Source organism: Pithys albifrons, chromosome 10 (genome assembly GCF_047495875.1).
Source record: "Pithys albifrons albifrons isolate INPA30051 chromosome 10, PitAlb_v1, whole genome shotgun sequence".
Classification (NCBI taxonomy): domain Eukaryota; kingdom Metazoa; phylum Chordata; class Aves; order Passeriformes; family Thamnophilidae; genus Pithys; species Pithys albifrons.
In genome coordinates, this window is record NC_092467.1 from 9,134,827 (window position 1) to 9,157,219 (window position 22,393).

A 22,393-nucleotide genomic window follows, 5' to 3' on the forward strand; every position below is an offset into this window, starting at 1 on the left:
AGTGTGAGGAGCTAGTTTAAAGCAGGAGAAACAGTACTCAGATCAACAAAGAAATGAAAATCCTGCAGTGCCCAAATGGCGGCTTCGAGTGGTGATGGTGCAGAGCATGGCCACAGCCTGTGCCAGGTGAGACCTGGCTTATATTTGACACGATGTCCAGAGCACCCAACCAGCCTTTGCCATCCTGCTGCACTTTTCCTCTCTGAAGTGCCATGCCCCACCCATGGCAGGTTTGGCAGCATCTGAGAACCAGCTCTTCTTGTCTGCTCTTGCTGCTTAACCCAGGGAGAAAACCTGTCACCCTGCACCAGCATGCCCAGTGGTGCAAGCCACCCAGCACAGCCCTGCAGAGCCATGTATGGTCCCTCTAGCAGACATTGTACCCAACAGCACCCCTGGATCTGTTACATGAGGACACACAGGAGTGCCCAGACCTGAGTTGAGTAGTGTCAGCAGCAAGCACAGACAAAACTGACAGCTTTTCACCACTATGCTCACATGATGAGCAGAACAGCTCCCAAGGCACCCTGCACCATCCTCTTCTCTTTTGCACTCTGCCCTGTGTCAAAGGTTTCCCAGTGGCACTGGGCACACTGTGGGAGAAGGGAGAGCCCAGCTCTGCCCCCCAAACTCACCCAGAGCAGAGGTTCAGATGCTGCAGAGGTGCCAGGAGTTTGCGTTGCTCCCAGGTCCCATTTCACCTCTGCTCCACATGTGCCTGGCATGGTACAAAAGCCCTCATCACTGCCAGGATGAGGGAGCAGGTGCAGGAACTGGGAGAACGCCCAGCAGGGGAACCCAGCAGTTAAAGCCTGTTCCAGAGCCTCTGGAAGAAGACAGGCAGCTCAGAAACAGAAACGAAAATGGAAAGAGTGTTGAGCAGCAGATGACAGGCAACGGCCCTTCTGGGAAGCATCTCCACTGAGCTCAGTCACAACATCCCGGCTGCACGATGGGACAAGGCAACAGAGCCTGTTGAGCCGCAGTCCGGGAGCCCTTGCAGGCCCATCCCCGGCATCACGGGGAAGTTGTCCTTGGTGAGGTGAGGGCACCGCAACGAGCTGTGGGTGCCCTCAGGAGGACTCCCATTTGCCTCTCCCTCCCGCTCCGCGCTCCAGCTCCGCGCCGGCACTGCCACCTGCAGGCAGCGGACCCGGGGCCGCCTCTGGTCGCTACCAGCACAACGCCCGAGCTGGCAGTGACCGGGCCACCTTCCACAGCATCCCCCAGGATCACAGGAATGAGACACAGGACACTCCACGGTGCAGAGGGGATTTTCAGAAGCGTTTATTTCACTGCTGACACTGGGGCTGAAGGAGGCAGCTGCTCCCCGAGCTGCCCTGTGCTGCAGGAACATCACCCCCCTCAATCACAACAATCCACAGACAGTCGGTGTCTGAACGGTGAGACTTCCAGCACCTACATTACACAGACCTACATCACTGGGACATTCACTTGGTAGGGACACCACTTCAATGGATTTAAAATAATAATTAAAATAATAGCAATCTACAAAGTAACACTTGGAGGCATCATGCAGAAACTGGATTACTTTAGACTATGTGGCAGCTCAGATTTGCTGGGTTTATCGGTGGACAAGTGCTAACTGCTTCCCTGCCAGTCCAACATCAAAACCAGGAGCATTCCCAGACAGGACAAAAGCTCTGCCTCCCACACATTGGCAGGAAACACCTCCAGGTCACAGCTTATACACCCAAAACTACACAAGATTATGTGCTTGTAAGAGGTGCTGGGAAGTCCTGAAACTTCCTTCTGTGACACTGCCTGCTTCCTACCACGTGGCAAACACTTGAGTGCAGAAGAGTGCCTGAGCTGTGGAGTTTCTTTTTTCCTCTTTTTTTTTTTAATAAAACCAAAAGCTGACAGGTAAAATGTTATTCTCCGCACTGGTGGACCAAAAAGAAATTAAAAAAGAAAAATCACATTACACTGGTAATATATAAATTGGCCCATAAGAAAGAAGCTCTATAGTATTGCCCCATAATGAATTTTTCTTTGCCTACAGTTTCAACTTCCCAAGTGAGGTAGGGAGAGGGTGACCATGGGGAAAAAAAGGTGGTGTTTCCAAAGGATTCCACTGTTTTAAAGTTATCCTAATCCTTCATGTAACGTTGAAGTGTTCTTTAAAGAAACACTGCCTTTTCTTCACAACAACATTCAGAGTTTTGGTTTTTTGGTTCTTTTGGTGAGGGAAACAGAAAGAAAACAAGGATCCCAGAGATGAAATGCTGGCAGTTTTGACACATTTTGGAAGGAAAGTACAGTTATAAAAAGGAAGGAAACAATGTAGTGAATCTGCAGATAGAAGGAAAAATACAGAGTGCTGGCATAGTTTGCACTGTGCCCGCTCAAACAGCACTGAATTACACACCCTGCTCACGTGGAAATACTCTGTCACACACAGCTGTCAGGAGAGGGAAAGTGGACGTGCAGAAACCTGTAGTTTAATTTTTCAGGAATCAGTAATACAGAAGCCTTCCATTGTCCCTCCTAGTACTAGACAGAACATATTTTAAGGCATAGTTTAACATCCATTTCTTCCTAAAGCAACTTAAAGTGTAACAAGCCAAGATGTCAGACACAGAAAACTCAGTAAGTATTCTGACAAAGGTGAAAGCTGGTTTATATACAGTGTAGTATTTGCCTTCAACAGGGGAGTCTTGAAAAAGAAAGGAAGAAAAATAACTGCAGATCCAGATTCTAAAAAAGCAAACATTACCAACACAAGGAATGTTCATTAGAGTCCAGTTTCCACTAGAGCTACTCAACAGGAGGACGTACAATGTGATTATGCTAAACTGCACTGATTGACTGTTCTCAGAGTGCCCCAGGAGGAGGGAAGAACCGTGGAAGGCCAAACTCTGCAGTACCCTTGTGCAAACTGCCTCAGAGGAAAAGCCTGCAGTCAACAAGCCTTTACACCTACTGTTAGGCTTCACTAAGAGATATAGTAGCCAGGTGTCACCTAACAATTTCAGGACACTCCGATAAAGGTGATGGTCCTGTGTGGATTCTAATGCACATCCCCCATGAACAGTGTCCTGCACACAAACTCCTGCCAGGCTACTGGCTTTCCCTCTTGCATGACTGAACCAGCTCACAGCCACCAGAACCTCACGTAGACGATCAGCATGATAAAAAACACCGCTACGGCTGCCAGCTTGGCGTATGTGGAACGCATGTTCAGGTACTTCGCATCCTGACGGTACTTCTTGGACAAACTGGACAAGTTGTTGGCCTTGGAATCAAGAGCTGTTAAAGGGAAGGGGAGAGAAGTTAGTCAAGATTAACCCAATGTTCCCCAAATGTTATGTTAACTGTACAAGTTTCTCTGGAGCAGCTGGAAGCACAGCAGTTTCACCTGGCAGCATGGCCTGAGCCTCTCTGCAGTGCGCTCGTGCTTGTCCTGCTGGGATGAGAGCAACTCAAACCAGTGAGATGCTGGTCTCACCCGAAAAAGCAGCAGTACCTGTCAGGTGCTATAGGATGCCACCAATTCAATGGAAACACCCAGTGAATTCCCTGCTTTTTCTCAGGAGGCTCAGGGACTAGCAAGCCTTTCCCTTCAGTATGCTCTGCCCAGCCAGCTCACCAAAGAGACAAGGAACTCTGTGCCAAATACTGGCCACCCCCAGTACCTGAAAGTGCTTCTCCTCGCTGTAAGACTTCCTCAATGTTGGCCACCATAATCCTCTGCACATCTTGCAGCTCTGTGTTGATGGAGCCCAGGTTCCTCCTCGCCCGGCTATCAATGTAGAGCTTCTTGGTTTTCTGGATGTAGGTGTCTGGAATGAGACAGGGCTATCAGAGGGCATCTCACCAAATACAGAGCAGTGTGGCTGCCTAAGTACTGGGAGCATTGCTGAGACAGCCAGAAGACTACATGCAAATATTCACTGGAGCAAGGCCAAGAGACTAAAAGCAAGAAATCTGAATCAAAGGACATATACATTTGCCTACCACTTCTCTATTCTTATGCTCAAAATGCCCATGTCTCTAGTGCCAAGAAGACATTGAACTGTTAACTCCATAAGCCCAGTTGGAGAGAATCCTGTGGCTGCTGCTCCCTGCCCCAGCAAGAAGTTTCCTAACTAGCCACAAAATGAGAAGGACCTCACCAAATTCAATGAAGGAATAGGGCCTGGAGACTGTTGGAACCTTCTTGCCATGCTGCTCATCAAACTCTGAGTGCAAGTCTTCCAGATATGCAAAGGCCAGTTTCTTGGGGAATGCAGCTTCACACAAGACCAGGTAACATACTCCTTTCTCGATTATGTAGCTAAAAGAACAGTAGACAGTGCATTAATCAATCAATTCTCAATCTGTTCTATCAAACTCCACCAAGCATCCCTTTATTCCTACGAGGCAATGACAAACAGGTACAAGGACTTCCAGTTTTCCACGTCTGGATCAAGTGTAAATCTTCCTACAAAGCAACAGCTTATTTTTCTTTACCCCAAATAAATTTTCTTGTAGCATTACACCCACGCCAAGAGCCTTGAATTTTGCCTTCAAGAGAACAAAAGCTAGCCTGTGAATATCATTAGCTAAACAAAATATCAGCAACAAAAGAGTTATAATTTTAGAGTACAAAAGGAAGAACACCCTACCTCCCTCCTGCAGTCGAGAGAAGGGGAGCACAAGAAAGTTTGCTAGCACAGAACAGAGGGGAAGGTGGCCAACACATCTCTACTTGGCAGCACAGCCAAGTAGCTGAGGGCCACAAATGGGAAGTTGAAGCACTGAAATTAGGACATGCACAAGAATTTGGTCTCAGTGAGTGCTACGTCTCCCTTTCAGTTTTGGAGGGCTGGGTATCCCCTTCTTCCCCAACACCAGCCTGTTGGTTGGGTGCTGCTATCCATATGCATCACCTCAAAGGCAACGGGAAAAAATACTGGTGCTAGACAGGATCTGGTGATCTTACCTGTAGATTTGCCAAGGGTAGGTGTGACTGTGCCAGCAGTTCTTTGGCTGAAATGTAAGGAGCTCCAAAACATGCTGTGACATCTGCTGCTGCATCATGCTGTTTATTTGCCCTGCAGCTGTGGGTGCAGAGGGTCCTCCCCACCTCCTCCCAGCAACCCCATCCCCATCTAATTCTTATTTGTTTGCAGAGGCTTAGGGCTGACCTTGTTTCAGTGTGAGCTCGTGTCTCTGTCAACAGGGAGAATGGGGGTTTTTCATTATAATTCAGTAAAAAGCCTACTGAAATAAGGGACAAGATAGCACCAATCTTGACATTATTTTAAGCTTTGCTATGACTATCTGCTGCTGCACATTCCCAGCTACATTTTTCTCCTCATTCATATAAAAACAAAAGCAACAATATTCCTACCAAAACCAAGGGAGTAGAGACAGTAAATAGCCCTGCAAATGCTTTTGAACACTTATCTGTATTCTTCAGGGTAAAATGTAAATGCCACTTTTATGTTACCTTCCTTTGACTTTCTGCATAAAGCCACTATGCATTAGCCTAGTTAGCATAAAGATTAGCAGCGTATTAAAGAAATGATCCAGTCCTGAGGGCACAATAGTAAAATAAGTAGCTTAAAATTTTGTTAATAGCCACACCAGGCTTATAAAACAACTTCCTCCCACTCCCCACTGTTTTTCCAAACACCCCAACAGGTCCACGTCCTTTGAATTAGCCATCCTCAGCTCATTCCTGGGCTCAGGAATATCCATTTCCCCTGTCCTCAGGTGGCCTGTGTGTGAATGCTGCCAGCCTTCAATCAACAACTGGTCTACCCCAACCACAAGCAATCTCGTTGCCATAATCCATTCCACAGCGTGTCCCCACGAGCCCATGCTCTTGTTCCTTTTTACGTCCCTCAGCCTGGACTTGCACCAGTGCTGGGGACTAATCCTACACCACATCATGCCTCTGTTCTTTCTTTACCCCTGGAGACCTGTTTGACACACTACAGAACATCACTCAGAGCTTGATTTAGCCACTGTCATGACCAGCAAGGCTTGAATAAATCTTTTGAAATGAGGATATGTGTGTCAGACAGGAATCCTGATGGTATTGCTGAAGCAGCACTGCACTCCAGATGAGAGCACTCTGAGGAACATGTCCCATCGGCACAGGTCTGTTTATCTCTGCCCAGGCCAGCTGGTCCTGCCTGAAGCTCTTCAGCCACATTACCCACTTGCTTTTCCCTGCTGTGATACTCAACGTGTTGGATTTAAAGTTGATCTGTCAGCACTGCAGGGAGTGAGCTCACCTCATTCTGCCCCAGTTTCAGACAGTTTTGTCAACCTCAAAGCAGAGTTTCTGCACAGCTGGGCTTCTCAGTTTTACACTTTGTGTACATCTCTGAGCTTCAGTAGAGCTCCTGCCTGGCACATCCTCACACAAGGGGCAGAGGGTGCCATTTCCCACTGTTAACTCCTGCACTCTGGATTCCTGCACATGGAGTACAGCCAGTAGGTTTCTTATAATCATCCTGGACATTTAGAGAGAGAAAATCTTTATCCCAGTAACATTGGCGAAGGCCAAGGGTCGCTTTCAACGTAACAGGTAAGAGCCACTTCAGCCATTCCTTAGCCAAAGGTCACCTGCTGAGCGACAGCACAGGAAGCACCATCAGAGCTGCTGTACCTGCACAGCCATGAGCCCCCAGTGCTGCAGCTTTCTGAGCTGAAGCCTGGGCATTGACTTAGAGAGAAATCACCTTAGTGATTACAGTTTAAGTTTTACATTTCAGTAAGGCTTGGCTCTCCTCTGAATTGATGAAGCTAAAAATGTTCACCACCACCTCAGCAAGTTCAGCAATGTCCTCAGCCACACTACTAACTCACACCACAAAATGCTCTGTCCAGGTTTGTGCTGTCCTCAGCAGTCAGAACTCTGATTTGGCAGAAAAAAAATCGTGAGCTGCATTAACAAACAGTGTGGTCATCAGTCAGTGTTATTTTAGACTAAATCTCAAATTTCCCCACTATCTCTCCTCCCTGGTCAAGAGGTTTTCTGACCTGAAAGTATTTTTTTCACACAGTCCTGCACTAACACCCCACCTCAAAGGAGGCAGCAGCAAGTGCTCTGCAGTATCAGCTGTCAACCACTGGCAGAACCTGTCTAGGGACTAACTCAACCCAGAAGGAGAAACACTCCTCTCCCTGCCTCTCTGCCAGCCAGGTAACCCAGCTGTTCCTCTGGGCCAGCTGTCAGAACAGGAGCCTGCCCAAGACCTCCCTCCTCTTCAGAACTGGTGACATTATGGCCACCATTAATAGGTGCTGATTTCCTGGGCATGCGTTGCCACCTCACCAGACACTGCTGTGCTTGCATCATGGACGTAACTCAAGAAGGGATTTACTGGGATCTACACAGGCTCTTTCCCAAGACTTTGCTGCCAGTCTGAGCTCCACCCTTGCAGTGCCAAGGAAACACTTAAAAACGAGAGAGTTTTTAAACCCTATTTTTAACTTGTAGAAAGAAGAGGATGCAGGACAGCACTTTGCAGTTAACTCTGCAACAGGAGATAGGGAGGCACAGACTAATCAGGGCCGTCCTCTGACGACTGTAACTCCCTATCAAAGCCAAACAGAAGCCAAGAGAAAAGATTCTAAAAAATCTTGTCACAGTTACCATACGTAAGCCAACCAGAGGAAAAGTAGCCCTCAAAACATCACAGTTTCTGCCAAAGATTGCTGCTCCAAAAAGTCCTGTTCCTTTATTTTCGTGTTGCCAAATCTCTGAAGAAAGGGACAGGGTGGGAAAAGGTGGGAAATGTGCTACAGGACATTTGTTATAGAAGCAGAGACCTAAAGCCAACCTTGCCCTGCACTCAAAGGCCTCCTCCATAAACACACACCCAGTCACCAGGAATCACTTGGAAATGAAGGGATTCTGCTGATGGCAGTGCAGCAAAAGTGGTGCAAAGTGCAGGAAATCTTGGCACATTGCTGCCAAAACTGCACAACTCTGCCTTGGTGCCTCATCTCAGAGACTTGTAACAGTTATTGCTGCTAATGGCACAATTCTGCCTCTTGACAGGATCTTGACTGTGTTCTCAAGCTTTATTCTGCCAGGTAATGACATATCACAGAAAAACCATTTCCTTTCTCACACACAAGCTCTCCTGCCTTTCACTGACTGTAAATTCTTCCCCTGTTCAGTTGCCTGTCCACCTCCCTTGCTATGGATTAAGGAATAAGATGTCTGATCTGCACCCTCTGTGAGCTTTCCTCATTTCATAGCCAAGCTCTTTTGCTACAGTACTACTGGAGTATATCAAAAGTGCTTTCAATTTGAGAGTTCCCAAGCAATTTAGGAAATTAATTAAACACACTCAACAAATCCAGCAACAGTAAGACTGAATCTACAAGAAGTCTGTCAGATATTAAGAAAATAGTAATAAAAAAGCCTCAGAGATGCTCCATGTGCTAACACATGAATCTAATGCATGAACAGCCAGACTTTCATGGGACACACAGATGAAAATCCTGTGCAAGAGAAGCTCAGTGGTACTGCCAGACTAGTTTTACCAAGCACAAATCCCTTTGAAGACAAGGCACAGGAGGTACAGAAGACATAGAGAAAATAAAGAGTGCAAACAAACAGAAAACCTTAAAGGACACAGAACCTGCATTCTCTGCAGCAAAGGCAGAACTGTGAACCTGGCTGAAAGTCAAATGCCAGACACCTAAGCCAAGCCCTGACAACTCACACACCCTCCCCTCTGAGCAGCTCCTGCCCTCCAGCTGGCAGGGCAGGCAGGTGAACAAACTCACCTTTTTCAGGCAGTTCCGTTACTAACCCTGTGCCAGAAGAGCCCTCACTCATTCCCGCGGCGGAGAATCCCCGTTTTCCCCACCTGCCCTCCCGACACTCACTGGAAAGCCATGGCTCCCGCCTCCAGGGTGCATCTCGTCGGGGACTGCTCGTTCAGCTTGCGGAAGAGCTGCTTCGCTTGGCTCTGGTACTGCTGCAGGTCGCGGCCTGACTGAGGAGGGAGGAGGGACGGGCTGCTGGGGCGGCCGTGACCGGAGAAACACCGGAAGAGCTCCGGGGGCTCGGTCCGACAGCCCCGCGGCGGCTCTTCCCCTCCCACCCACCACGGCCACCAGGACCACCACCACCGCCGGGAAACGTCTGTGCCGGAGCCGCCCCGTTGTCAGAAGGGGCTGCGCCGGTCCCGCCAGGCCGCCCAGCGCCCCCTTCCCACCGACACACTAGGCCAGCCCGCCCCGCCCGCGCCCCGCCGGCCCCACCTGCTCGTCCTCCTGCATGGAGGCGGCCAGGGGGAGCCCATCCGCCACGCGGGCGATCATCGTGAGCAGCACCATGGCCGCGCCCGCCGCCCGACCTGCCACGGAGCCCACCGGAAACCGCTGCTGCCGCTTCCGGCCCGCGCCCGCCGCCGCGCCGGCACTTCCGCTCGGGGGGGCGGAGCGACCGCAACGGCAACGCCCCCTTAGTGATGGCCACGCCCCTAAAGAGATGGCCACGCCCCTAAAGGGGATGGCCACGCCCCCGAGCGTCGCACCATCCCGTCCGCGCTGGCCACGCCCCGTCATGGACCCGCCTCCCCCGTGCTGGCCACGCCCCCAGTCAACACCCCCCCGAGGACCGCGGCCCATCATACACACACCTCCCCCGTGCCGGCCACGCCCCCTCCGCATCGGCCACGCCCCATAATGGACACGCCTCCTCTCCGCTGACCACGCCCCCTCACTAAGACACGCCTCCCGTTCTGGCCACGCCCCTCACCATTGACACGCCTCCCGTTCTGACCACGCCCCTCACCATTGACACGCCTCCCGTTCTGGCCACGCCCCTCACTATTGACACGCCTCCTCCGCATTGGCCACGCCCACTCGCACAGGACACACCCCGCTCAGGAGCCCCGCCCATACACAGCCCCGCCCAGCAGTCCCGGTGGCCCCGCCCCCAGCCCCGCCCCCGTGACGCGCCCCCCGCGGGCGGGGCGGGGCGGCGGCGGCGGCCCGGTGGGCGCACGCCAGGCCGGCGGGCACAGCCATGGCGGCGGCGGCCGAGCGGGGCCGCCTCAGCTTCCCCGGCGGTGCCGGGGCCCTGGGGCGGCCCGTGCCTATGAACCTCTTCGCCACGTGGGAGATCGACGGTTCCAGCCCGAGCTGCGTCCCCAGGTAACGGGCGGACGTTCTCCCCCCGCGCCGCCCCCTGAAATTTCGCGGCTCCTTCTTCAGCGCCAGTTTCCCCACCACCTGTGCGGTGCTTCCCGCAGTTTCAGGGCACCTTCCCACCCCTCAGCGGTGCCGCAGTGACGGGCACGGCTCCTGCTGCCCGCTCCATGGGTTTTGGGGTGGGTGGGGGTGCAGGGACCCTCCGGCCCTGAAAAGGGTGGGGAGATACAGCTGTGTCTGTGCCAGGTGTGCGAGGGGGTCACCCCTCAGTGAGTGGCCCCTCAGCCCAGCCCAGAACCTGGCGTGGGGTGTGTGCTGGTGGCAGGGCTGGGGCTCCTTCCCCGAGCCCCGCTGTCCCCGCGGGGTGTCCCGTTATCGGCGCCTTTGCCTGGGAAATGCCCGCAGGGATGGGCTCGGGGTGGGCATCTCTTTCTCTAGGGCTGGTTTTCCGCCCTCTCCCTGTCTCGGCTCTTTCCCCGCCTCTGGTGTGTGTAAACACGCGGCCGTGCCTGCCTGCGCTGTTTTTAGCCCGCACGGGAGACATCCCTCTTGGTTTTTACGAAATTTGGGCTTTTCAAGCCTGGCTCTAACAGAACGCCTTTGAGAATTCCAGCGTGCCGAAGACAAATCTTTGAAGTGCTGCTCTTTATTTTTTTATTGTTTTAAATGAGGACACAGCAAGCGAGCAGAAAGGGAACAGAGTCATCAGACTGACCTGGCAGGAATGTGAAGCTTTGCAAGCTTTACAAAGCCCCCAAATCCCTCTGTCTTCTGCGCCATCCAGACTGCAGGTTGGGCTTGGTGGCCATGCCCCGGTTTTGCAGGTATTAGTAACTATGTTAACATAAACATTGCCCACGGTTGTAGCGTTTTGGCATTGTGGGCAGGAAGACGATGTGGGGTAGAAGAAAACCAGAGCCCTGCAGTTGCAGATGATCTGGGTTTATAAGAGCTTTTCTGTGCTAACAGTGCTTTGGGCAGCAACTTTCTCCACTTGTTTTGTCCAGCCTTTCTTTTTTGCAGTGGGATGTCTAGGAGGGGGACTTGGCACCAAAGGGAATGTGCCAAGGAGTCCCTTTGCTGTAGAAGTTGTTGCCTATAAGTGAGTTGCTGCAGGAGTAGTTGGTGCTTCTTGATTTTTTGCACTGGACTAGAAGGTGTCCCTGCTCATGGCAGGGGCATTGGAATTAGATGATCTTTAGGGTCCCTTTCCACCCAAACCATTCTGTGATTCTGTGGTTCCAGTGTGATTGGCATTGTCCCTGTTGTACAGAGGACACAGAGGCCCTCTTGTAATGCTGGTCTGAAAACTGTTCTCTCCACTGCACCCTCAACTATAGGAAGGCAGTTGGTTCCATCTCATCCAACCTCGTAACAATGGCTGTTAAACAAATAAAAAACCAAATGTCCGTCGCTGTCAAGGACTTGTCGTTCTGCATTATCATTTATGCTGATGCTTGCAGGTCTGAAAAGGAGCTCACAACACAGCTTGCTTGTTTGCAAATCTGTAGATTACCAGAAAATGCAGTGTAAGGACACTGACCCTGCCTTGATGTGGTGGTGGATGGGGTGCACATGATGGCAATTGGGGTGGGTCCCGAGTGCTTGAGTTGTGGTGAGCAGTAGATTGGAGTCAGCTGGTTGTGGTGCCTGGCAATCTGAAGAATATAAAGGGCAGGTGAGGCAGAACTGGGCCTTGTGGGGGGAAATTCTGGAGTTGCTGAAGCAAGCTGTGAAGCAGGAGACAGTGAAAGGGCTGGTATTGCCTACCCGGGGGCACTGGTAGAAGAACTGGAGCATTTGGGACCTTCTAGGAACAGAGCTTTTCTATGAGGGAGTTTGTGCATAGATGGGTTCCTCTGCTCTCACCTTTGCTTTGTTTCCTATCACCTTTGCTTGCTTTTCCTGAGTGCTTTTTTCCCCTAGAGCCCAGGGGAATAAGCAGACATCCAGGTGCTGCAACTGCTGCTGCCAACCAAATGAGCCTGTCTAACCGTGGATCTGGAGTTTTCTGCTGGGCATGGAGTGCCCCCACAGGCTGGACACGTGTGCCAGGGCTGTGTATGTGGTGCAGTGTGTGGCAGGTCTGCAGTTGTAGCTGTGGGTGCCAAGGGGTTTTTGTTAACCTAAAGTGAGGTCAGGAGCAGCTGAGGTTGCAAGTTCTGAGGAGATGCTGGTCCCATGGCACGGTGAGGTGTGTGCTTGGCAAACACCAAATTCTGTAGCAGTCTCCAGTCAGTGCTGCTGTTTCAAATCATTAACATCATGCCTTGTAATGCTGCTTAGGATCCATAGTTTGCATTTCATTACAGCCTTTGTAACAGACTTCTCTGTCAGAGAAGGCAGGAGTTTGAAAATCTTTAAGTCATATTGCTGCCTCTGCATTTTAAGTTCACATTGTGATGGTTTTCCCTCTGGCACAATGACATTTAAGCTTCTTTATCTTAAAGTGAGAGATACTGGGATGGAAACTCCTGTGTAGGAAACTATATCCCAAATGAGCTTGTTGTCCAAGCATATGGCTGGATGTGAGAGGCGGATGTGAAGGAAAGTGGGCCTTGATGTGTGGTCAAATACCATGGAACTGCCTTGGTCTCTTCTGAGATTTCCACCAGTTACAAATTCCCCTCTGGGATTCTGTTGGCAGGACAGGCTTTCCTAGTAGGGAAGAGGTTTGAACTTGGCACAAAGTCAGAGGATTCATGGAAGATGAGTATGTGTTTGGGGTGGGAATGTTTCTTCCTTCCCTCTTCTTTTTGGTACAGTAAGTCTTAATCCATTTCTAAGGTGTTTTTCCTCCTGCTGGAGCAGGAGGAGCTGGGTGGAAGTGATGCCTGGAGTAATCCATGCCTGCATTTCCCTAAATTGTGTGTGTGGGTGATGGGGGACCTCATGTGGATGTGTGTGTGCTTCCCAGATGATGGCTGAGAGCTGGACTGTGGGAGGGACAAGCACTCCCATTCAACATGCTCTTCTTCAGTGGGTGATTTATTGAAAGTCTGCTCGGCTTGGGTGGGGTGTCAGCGAAATCTGGAAGGCTGCCTTGGTGCACAGAGTTGTCTTGTGTGAAAAGGCTGTGTTTAAGCTTAGGGAAGAATAATAGTGAAGAGTCATGGTGTTGTTCTGCAATTGTGTGTTTGGAGTGAAACATGAAGTAAGGTGGTGTTTTGCACTTAAGCTGCTCTCCTTTCTTTTGCCATTCTCAGAAATGATTTTCCCATTTCTTTCTGCAACCCATGTAGCTCGTAGGGGTTTTCACTATGGTGCTTCTGAAATGCAACTACTTTGTTTTAGTCATCCCAGAGTTGTGACTCAAAATGTCTCACTATCTGGGTGTATCCACTGCATACCAGAAGGGAGCGATGCCCACCTTTTCCTGCTGTTTCTTTCTTCTGTGCATTGAAATACTTTGCTTTGAGGAAGGATACATTACATAAAGCTCTCCTTACCACCTGTAAAAACTGAGAGTGATCTGTTTGCTGCATGGCTGCAAGAGAATCAACACGTTTTCCTCATACTGAAATGTAAGGATTCTGTGGATTTTGGTGGTGTATCTTTTTACATTCCAATGTTTTAATGCTGCTGTGGGTGTGAATGGCAGGATGCAGTACTGTCCCATCCAGAAGAAGCCTCATGAGGAGGTAGAACCATGGCGAGACTGTCTAGAGGAAGAGTGATCTTGGGGAGAAAATTTGTTGAATGGTCTGCTGGAGCAAGAGAAGGCAGAGTGGGTTCCCATTCAGAGCAGGTTTTGATTGAGGCTGTTGCCCTAATTGTCACAAACTTGTAAAAGTTCTGACTAAGCTTTGAACTGGAAAGTGAAGTTGAGTGTACTGTGACCAAACTGCTTGTGGAGCAGATGTGACCTAATGTTCCTTGGGGATGAAAAGGAAAAAGCCTGTGGAACAGACCAGTGAAAAGATGGTGCTGGGGATCTGAGGTTGTTGACTGGGCGCTGCCCAAGCATTTCACATGTTGGCTCACCTCTGGAGTTTGCCTGCTGGGTGAGGAAACATGAAGGGGATCCACCCACATCCCACATCCCCTGGACTCGAACAGGAGGTTGGTGGTGCAGGGATGTGACTGCTCAGCTTGCTGTGACATGGCCATGCAGCATTGGGACATTTACATCAGCCTGGGTATGGACATCCCTGGGGGCGATGGAAACTGATGCGGTGAGACTTTGGATTTACAGCAGCTGAGTGGAACCTAACAGTTTGCCCATGCCCCAGGCTATGTGCTCTTCTCTCTCTGCCAGCTCCCATCTTCTTCCACTGATCTATCTTGTGTGGCCATGAGGGACACAGTGAGGACTGCTGGAGCATGGAGCCACTCCAGCAATGTGCAGTTTGCACCCCTACATGGTAATTCCCTCTGCTGCAAAGTGTTGAGGGGTTGTGACCTGCATGAAGTCCATGGCTGACTCTTCTCCATGAGGATTTGCTGCAAAAATTCACTTGGAAGGGAAATGCTTTGCCCCTTGGTGCAAAGGACACATGCCTACACTGGTAATGGAAATTTTTTTTGGCCAGTGAGAGCATGTTCTGACCTGGCTTGAGCAATGGCAGCCATGCACCATATCAGCAGAGAAAGGTGGACAACTTGCTGGAGTAATAATTATGTTCAGGTGATGCTACATAATTAAAAACATTGATTAATTCAGGTAGGGAAAGATGATAATTTAAATGTATCTTAGCCTCCTGTTCTATGGAGGGAACTCTTGTTTGTTAGGATAACTGCTGGCACATTGATTGGGAGCTGACAGATTTTCGGTACATTTGGAACTACGAAAATGTCTAATTACTCAGATGACTAGGTACGTTTCAGAAGTGCTTATTTGGAAGCTTTGTTTTGACTTTGTTTGAATAGCATGAAATGCCTAACGTTTTACCATGGAAGGAAAGTGAATACAAATGAGGGCACAGGATAGGCTTTAAAATTAATCACTAAGGCGATGCTGAATGTGTGAGATGCATGAGGAAAAACATTCACAACTGAGCAATGGAGATGGACTGCTTGGAGTAAAGTACGGTGGTCAGAACCAACCCCTTTATTCGTGGAGTTGGAAGATCCGATTTCTCCTTCTTTTTGTGGAAAAGATCAAACCCAAAGTAACCTTTAAGGGCTCCTCATGTCAATCTTATCACAGCAGTTATTGTCAGTTTGTATGATGCTACTGAATGTGATTTGGACTCTTGTATTATTCAGGGGAAAAGTTCTGTCTAGAGGCTGAGTGGTTTGTTGGAGTCAGACTTCCAGTTATGGACCTATTTGGAGGCACCTTTTAAGGTGAAGCTTGTGTGTGACACAAACAGTGCTGAAACAGATACTAAAATCTCAAAGCTGGTAGCTGAATTCTCCGGAGGGGATTGCGTGTGGTTTTCACCTGAGTGTTTTGCACATGGCCAGTGCAAGAGGATTTTGGAAGTGAAAGGAATGGGCTGCTCTTTTGAAGGGCCTCTTTCCTTGTGTTCCAGCAAATTAGGGTGCCCAGGAGACCTTCCCCTTTTGTCCCCTGACAGGTCTGGCCTGTGTTCCTGTAGCCCTCCATGGCAGGAGGCGACCCTGCAGCTGCTTGTCCAGGGAACAAAAGCTCTGTCAGATGGAGCTGTTGATGGTCCATCTTCCATCGGCTCTGTGCAGGCAAATGATTTCTGTGGCAAGCTTGTGGCTGTATCAAATTAGCTATGAAATGATTTGCATAATAGATTAATCAACCAGCAACAAAACATCCCTCTTTTCTGCCAAGAAAAGAAAAGCAACAACTCAGCTGTTACAAGAGGCCATTATGTTCCTTGCAACCCTTAATCTTTCTTTTTTCCAAGAGCGCTCCGTGTTTTGCCCTCACGCAGGAAGCTGGCCCTGCTCACTGCTTTTATTTGCGTCACATCTTGGCAACTTTTTCTAATTCTTTTGGGCCAAATTTTGCCACCGTTATGGTGACCTTCTAGGGAGGGTATTTCCTATGGAATTGGTGGCTGGCTGCCAGACAACTCTGTATTGCCAGGTCCTCTATTGGCCTTTGCCTTTTCATTGAAATTCCTCTGGGCCCCTTGTGCTCCTTCAGAACTGTCCCATTTCCCTGGGAAGTCAGGGAGTGGGAGGACAAGGGGGAGCGAGTCGCCTCAGACAGCCTATAACTGTGAATGGGCAGGAACTGGCCACTAATTTATTTTTCCTGTAGTTCTCTCTTCCTATAAGCCAGCAGTATGAATTTACTAACCTATATGGTCCTCCTGCAGCTCCAGATGCCACATCTGTGTGTCCTTGCTTGGTCAAATAATGCCACCTCCCAAACAGTGCTGGGGAGGTTCCAGTCCGAATGGATCCTAAAGTGAGGGCGATAAGAGGCTTAACTGGGTAATTGAATGTGATAGTGTGAAGCTTCTCTCATGGTGAGGTTTAATTGGATTATGATACTGTACAGTGGTGTGGAGGCTTGCAGGGCATGCAGCCAGCTTCACAAGGAGAGAGTGGATCCTTGCTAATCACTCATTTGTTAAAAATAATTAATTGCCTAGAGAGCTCTGATGGGCATGCTAGGCTTGCTGCAGCCAGTATTCCTGGAGGAGGGATTCCTCAAAAACGCATGTAGACCCTGTCCTTGGGTTGCTGCAGCTGTAGCAGATTTGCCTGCTGAGGAGGAGACAAGCTCCTTGTGTTAGGAAAAGTAGATGCATGGACTCTCTTGTTGCATGCTGGAATCTGGAACCCGTTTCCTCCTCTAGAACCACTTCAGCCTTTCCTGCAGTGCTTTGTGTGGCTGTGTCGTTTTCCATGAGCCATGCCTTGCTTCTGAGGTGGCCTCCTTGTTCCTTGTCATGTAGCAGCTGAGAATCTGCAGGCCAGGCTGCCTTCCAGCACAGTTACTTGCAGAGCAATAACTATTTTTGAGCAGGAGCTCAAATGCTTCCCCTGCGCCAGTGAGAAAGCAATCTAATTTTTCAAGTGTGCAGCAAGAATAAAGTTGAGAGCAGCTTTTGTATGCTCTGATGTTGGCTTGGTGGAGGCTCTCATGTGTGTAAACCATAGCTGGGGTCTGCAAGCCAGTCAGTGTGCAGATGCTCGCCTGACTCAGGGTGGTGCGTGGCAGCACCTGTGTCTTGGGTGCAAATCCTGGGGACCTTGTGCTTCATATAACTGACTGCCTGAGCTGCAGAATGGCTGTTCTTGGGAGTTTTTGCACTGAAAGTGAGGGTGTTTAGTTTACTAATATTTCAAAAGAGTTTGAAATCTGCACGGTTTATTTCAGAAGAGTTGTCAAGGAAAACAGCATTTGTTCTTCTGGAAGCAGATGGATCAGCACAAAATACCAGCTCTGATGTTGTGTGTGGCGTGTCCATAGCCTCTCTGCAGGTTTGGAGAGTTAACTGTTTGCCTCATCAGTGTTTGAGTGGGCTGGGATATGTCCCCAAGGATGGTGTGTGCCAATTGAGCAGGGAACAGCACCTTGGTACTGTGAGGTTTTGAACAACTCATCCTGTTTCCTGCAGTGGCTCATCCAAACTGTATTAACGTTAAATAAATGTGATCGCTTTGCAGTTGCTGGGAAATAGTAGTCTAGCCACTTTTCTCCCAGTGCTCTAAAATATGTGGGACCTCCCTTCTCAGGCTCTAGTTTGGTGTGAAGATAAACCAACTCCTCTCTCCTCCTTGTTTTCCTTTTTGGCAGTCAGGTGATTGGGAGCCTGTAGGAGTTAAGTGGAAGGGAGTAGCCAAAAGGGAATGCTGGTGTTTGACCAAAACCTGCACAGCTTTCAGGTCCTTCTGGACCTTAGGGAGGTAGTTGGTTTTGTTCTAAAAAGAAAAAAAGGAGCAAACCTGGTAACCCAGGATGGCTTTTTTTATTAGTGTGCGTTGCTGGGCTGGGGAGAGGTGGAGGGTTGAAGGTGTGGTGCTGTGAAGGAGCAGAGGGATCAAATGTGTGCCTCTGTGCAGAGTGAAGCGAAGCATGTGCTCGCTGCTCAACAAAGCACTTTATTTTACTGTTAAGAATCTTCTGAAGAAAGACACTGTCTCCTTTCATCAGATCCCTTTGCTTTGTTGAGCTTGACTGTTCAAAAATCCTTCCCTGCTCTTTTTATTTTTCTACAAATCCATTGCAGTGCGAGGGCTTGAAGATGCTTCTCGCTGCTGGTAAGTGAATGTCTTGCACAGGAGAGAAATTTCTGAAGGGATCTTCACCTCTGCAGGGAAACAGATGGAAGGCTGCAAATGGAGTCATGGCAAAACCATGGAGCTCGTACTGTGGTTCTGGCCTGTATTTCAGGGTTTTCTAGTGCAGGGCTCTCATTAATGGCCAAAATGAGCTGCAGTTTGCACATATGCCTGTCTGATATGTGTTTCCCAACAGGCACTATGCCAGATCTAGATATAGAGCAGAGAATAACCCCCATGGAGAGATTCTTAGGAAGCCTTATCTATATATAGCCTATATAAGTCTGTATCCCCTTTCTGCTGAGAGGACAGTCTGCTTGGGGAATGTGGTTAATGTGGATACGCCCCAGCTCCCGAGAACCAGGCAAAGGTGCATGAGTACCATGTCTGCTGCATCCTGTGAGCGATCCCCTTGCGTATCCCGGCTCCTGTTGCGGTGGGTTGCAGTGGGAATTCTCTGCTGAGAGCCCCAGCTGTACTATCCTGTGCCATGGCCGTGCTGTTGTGGCAGGCTGGTGCCACACTCCTGTGACCAGCCGGGCCTGTCCTCTGTGGGGGCACAAAGCAGCCGTCGGCCAGAGGGAACAGCTGCCAAGGCTGGGGCTCATCGTTCGTGCGGAGCTGATGGTGCCTGTGCCTTTGGAGCACGTTGGTCTGTTGGGTGCTCTCATTAAAGCAATGAGATCGTAGCTTGGCAGTGACTTGTCATGAAACAGCCTTTGTAGGATTATGATGCCAGTGCTGTTCCCTTTCTTGCAGCTGCTTACCAGAGTGTTCTGTGAGAGGAACATGCACAGACATACTGCTGCTTTTTTTTGGAATGAGAAACAATTTGCAGTGCTCAGCCCACCTGCAAAAACCCCCAAAAACTAATAAACAAACCAACCACGAGCAGGTGTCTTAGATCAGTCGTGGGAACACACACTGATATAGACACATCAGTGTGGCCTCCTATTAATTTATGCATGGGTGCAGTTTCACAGGTGGGATGTTTGAGGCCATTCCCAGCCAGCCTTCCTTTCCACTTGGCGAATTTTTCCCGCTAGTGCAGCACCGTATTTTGTAGCTGTCCTGGCAGCTGCTGAGTGCCAGCTGTGGGAGAGCAGAGCCTTCTTTCTCCTGTGGAGAGTTTGCTGCAGACCTGTCAGTTTTGCTGCCTCAGTTTGACTGCCTCTGGAGGGACTGTGCAGAAAATGGGTGTGTGTAGTATAGGGTCTAATCTCAAGACAGTCCTGCAAACTTCCCAGCTCCTCAGATGTGTGTGCAGTCTTTATTTCACCTTGTCATGTGTGTCCTGGTTTCAGTGCTACGTCAACTGTGTGAGCTCAGTGGTTCTTGACAGGGATGGGGACTTTGCTGTACTCGCAGAGCAAATGTAGTACCTGTTTCCCAGCCGGCATCAGAACTCTGTCTTTTTACTGTTCCATCTGTGCAGTGGGTAGTTGGGGGTCTAAGGCAGGAGCATTTATCAGTCACAGTTACTTGTTACAGCAAGGCTCCAGCAGCTCACTAACTGAGAGCTCTCTCATATGTGTGCAGAGCTGTTGTACTGTCCTGTCAGGTAAGGTTCTAGGTAGCTGTTACCTGCTCCTCTGAGGCTGGTGTGTCTGGTGGCTCTTTGTAACCTACTCACTTAGGATGCTGCTTGCCAGCACCTTCTGCCTTGTGTCAGTGTAAGCATTTGAGAGTTCACATGGTAAAGTGGATCGGGGTAGAGATGAGAAAGTGGATTGTGTTTCAGTGGCATCAGCTCAGCTGTTTTGATGGTTCAGGTGGTTGTGCAGGCAGAGTGGGAGGTGAGGATGGAGCAAGTAACCCACTTAATCTAGTGCTGCTGCTTGAAAGTCCAGTGGAAGCAGAAGGGCTCTGCACACTCCCAAACTATGCACCACGGTTTTAATTAAGCAGTTTCCCTGTAGGCCAGGGAAATGACTTTCCATGACTGTGGGAGGAGAAGTCCAGCCCCTTGTTTAGAGGCTCTGGTTTTAGCTCGGTGCTGGAAGCCCTGGGTGGTCCAAAGGCTTATGTGTGTTCTCCAGCTCTGGGGATGCTGTTGTCAGAGCTGCAGAGCGGGTCAGGGGAAAGAGATGGTTGGGTTGGAGGTGATCTTTCCTTCTTTTGGGCTCTAAGGGGAAGTCTCTGGTGGGAAGAAGGTTTTGGGAGCTGGACTCTTTGTAATGGTATTGTCGGACAGGCACTTTCTATCCTAATTGACAGTGTAACCAAAGCTACTGGAGATTGTCGGGGATGTAACTGACACTCTCACACCGATTCTTATGCACATTTAAACATATGCTCCTGGCTTCTAATGGGACACCTACAAATGCAACTGGCTCCATTCAGAACTCAGGATCCGTGTGCTGGAGCTTTAATTGCTAATGGCTTTATAGTAAGAGTGTGACTTGGCAGAGCTGCATCTGCAGCAGTTTCTCAATGCTGCCCTTAGCTGTACACATAAAGTTTCCCTGTAGATTTTGCCTGAGCTACCTATGAAGGTTCTGGCACGTGGTTTGGTGTGTTTGTCGTTGAAACTGTCCATTGCCATACTGCTCTGGTTCAGTAGCAAATGAGCCTGAACATTTCAGTGCTATTTTCTTTGCTGATGTGTTGGGGCTCATTGAAGGTAAATTAAATAACCTTGAGGTCTGCAGAAAATAATTTGGTGTATTTAACGCTGAGTGCAAATCGTCTTAGTTTTCTACCCAGTAAATCTATAACTGTGAGTTGATGAGCCCATTTGATAAGTATTATTTGGGACTCCTGGGAAAGATTGGTGTCTGCAGCCTCCTGGCATAATTTCAAATTGAGGCTTTTTTTTCTGTCATAAATGTGCCACGTGGTAATGGAGTAGTTGGTCAAAACCATGTGGACTTAATTTCTTTAAAGTACAAACAGCCTAGAAATGTTTGTTTATGTACAAAATATTAAGCCGGTGAGTGTAAGCATTTCCATCTTTCTGCAAGAAATGAAGGTAATTATATAATCAGCAAAGATTCATATGGCTGAACTTGTCTGCCATCTGGCATTAGTTAAATTGATGTTTTCATCTGCATGACCTTTCAGGGTGGGGAGAAATGATGAAAATGGAAAACGTGGCTGAAAAAGGCCCTTCTAGGACATCTAGGCCATGTAGAGGCTGGAACAGGCCCCCTGAACAGCCCTTGACAGCTGCTTGGGTGAGCAACTATTCCCTCCCTGCCATGGTTGGTCCGTATTATTGGATAGGTATTGGAGGAATTTTAAAATGGATGGTTTTAGTTGACAGAGGGGTTGCCTGTCCTGTGTGCAGTCCTTCCCCAGTGCATAAATATATGTTCAGACTAACTAGATTATCTACAGCAGGAAGATCTTCCTTCGTGAAAGAAAGCTATTGTTAGAGTGTTGCTTATCATAAATCTGTAGCACTTCTAATCCTGCTCTCCTCCCATGGCACTTTCCACTCTTCTATCCACCGATTGACAGTTTGCAGGGTCTGCTCTGAGGTTCTTGGGACTGTCCTGCAGCCTTTCCCTGTGATATCTTCCTCTTGGGTGGGCAGTTTTCAGTATCAAAAGGATCTTTCCAAAATGTCCTCTTTCATGAAAAAATACCTGCATGCTTTCTAACTGGTAGACAGATGATATGCTGCTTTCCTGATCAAGTTGCACCCACTGCCTCAAAACGAAGGATTTGCAAGGAAAGCTGAGAACTGCAAGAAGTGGATCATATATATTTCATGTTGCTAGTGGCTTGCTAGGGGCTGAACTCGCTTTTATTTGCTCTACTATCTCTTCCCTATGCTGTGCCTGAAAGTGTGCCAGAATTTAAGGTGCTCCGATTTCTCTTTAGGCTGGGGGGATCTGTATCTTCTTTCTGCCAGGATTCTGCTTTTGCTTAATAAAGTTGAAGGCCATTAATGTAGGCTTTGTCCTTGCTCCACAAATAGACTTTGAGTGTCTCCAGGTACTTGGATAAGCTTTGCCTGTTCATATTCAGTCCCAGTGAGGATCTGAGACAGCCACTTGCAGATAGCAAAGCAGATCAGAGCATTTTTTCCTCCCAATGTGTGGCATTCAGCAGTTCCAATGTAAAGCTGCTCCCTGAGACAAAACTTTGATGG

The 22,393-nt window shown here is 49.1% G+C and overlaps 2 protein-coding genes across 8 annotated transcripts in view; one reads left to right on the forward strand and one right to left on the reverse strand.

Moving 5' to 3' along the window:
• Positions 1–1,263: 1,263 nt before the first annotated feature.
• SEC22B (SEC22 homolog B, vesicle trafficking protein) lies at positions 1,264–9,391 on the reverse strand. The gene is made up of 5 exons (XM_071565409.1): positions 9,244–9,391; positions 8,866–8,975; positions 4,140–4,300; positions 3,660–3,806; positions 1,264–3,273 (listed from the first exon to the last, which is right to left on the reverse strand). Exons 1-5 carry the CDS (start codon positions 9,316–9,318, stop codon positions 3,119–3,121), a joined length of 648 nt encoding a protein of 215 aa, XP_071421510.1. The 5' UTR covers positions 9,319–9,391; the 3' UTR covers positions 1,264–3,118.
• Positions 9,392–9,952: 561 nt separating this feature from the next.
• Positions 9,953–22,393, forward strand: part of PACS2 (phosphofurin acidic cluster sorting protein 2) — an 80,081-nt gene continuing 67,640 nt past the window's right edge. For all 7 annotated transcript variants that reach the window (XM_071564681.1, XM_071564682.1, XM_071564683.1 and 4 more), the window contains exon 1: positions 9,953–10,140. In XM_071564681.1, the coding sequence (XP_071420782.1) occupies positions 10,013–10,140 (128 nt within the window). In that variant the 5' untranslated portion in view covers positions 9,953–10,012. The remainder of the gene's footprint in view (positions 10,141–22,393) is intronic.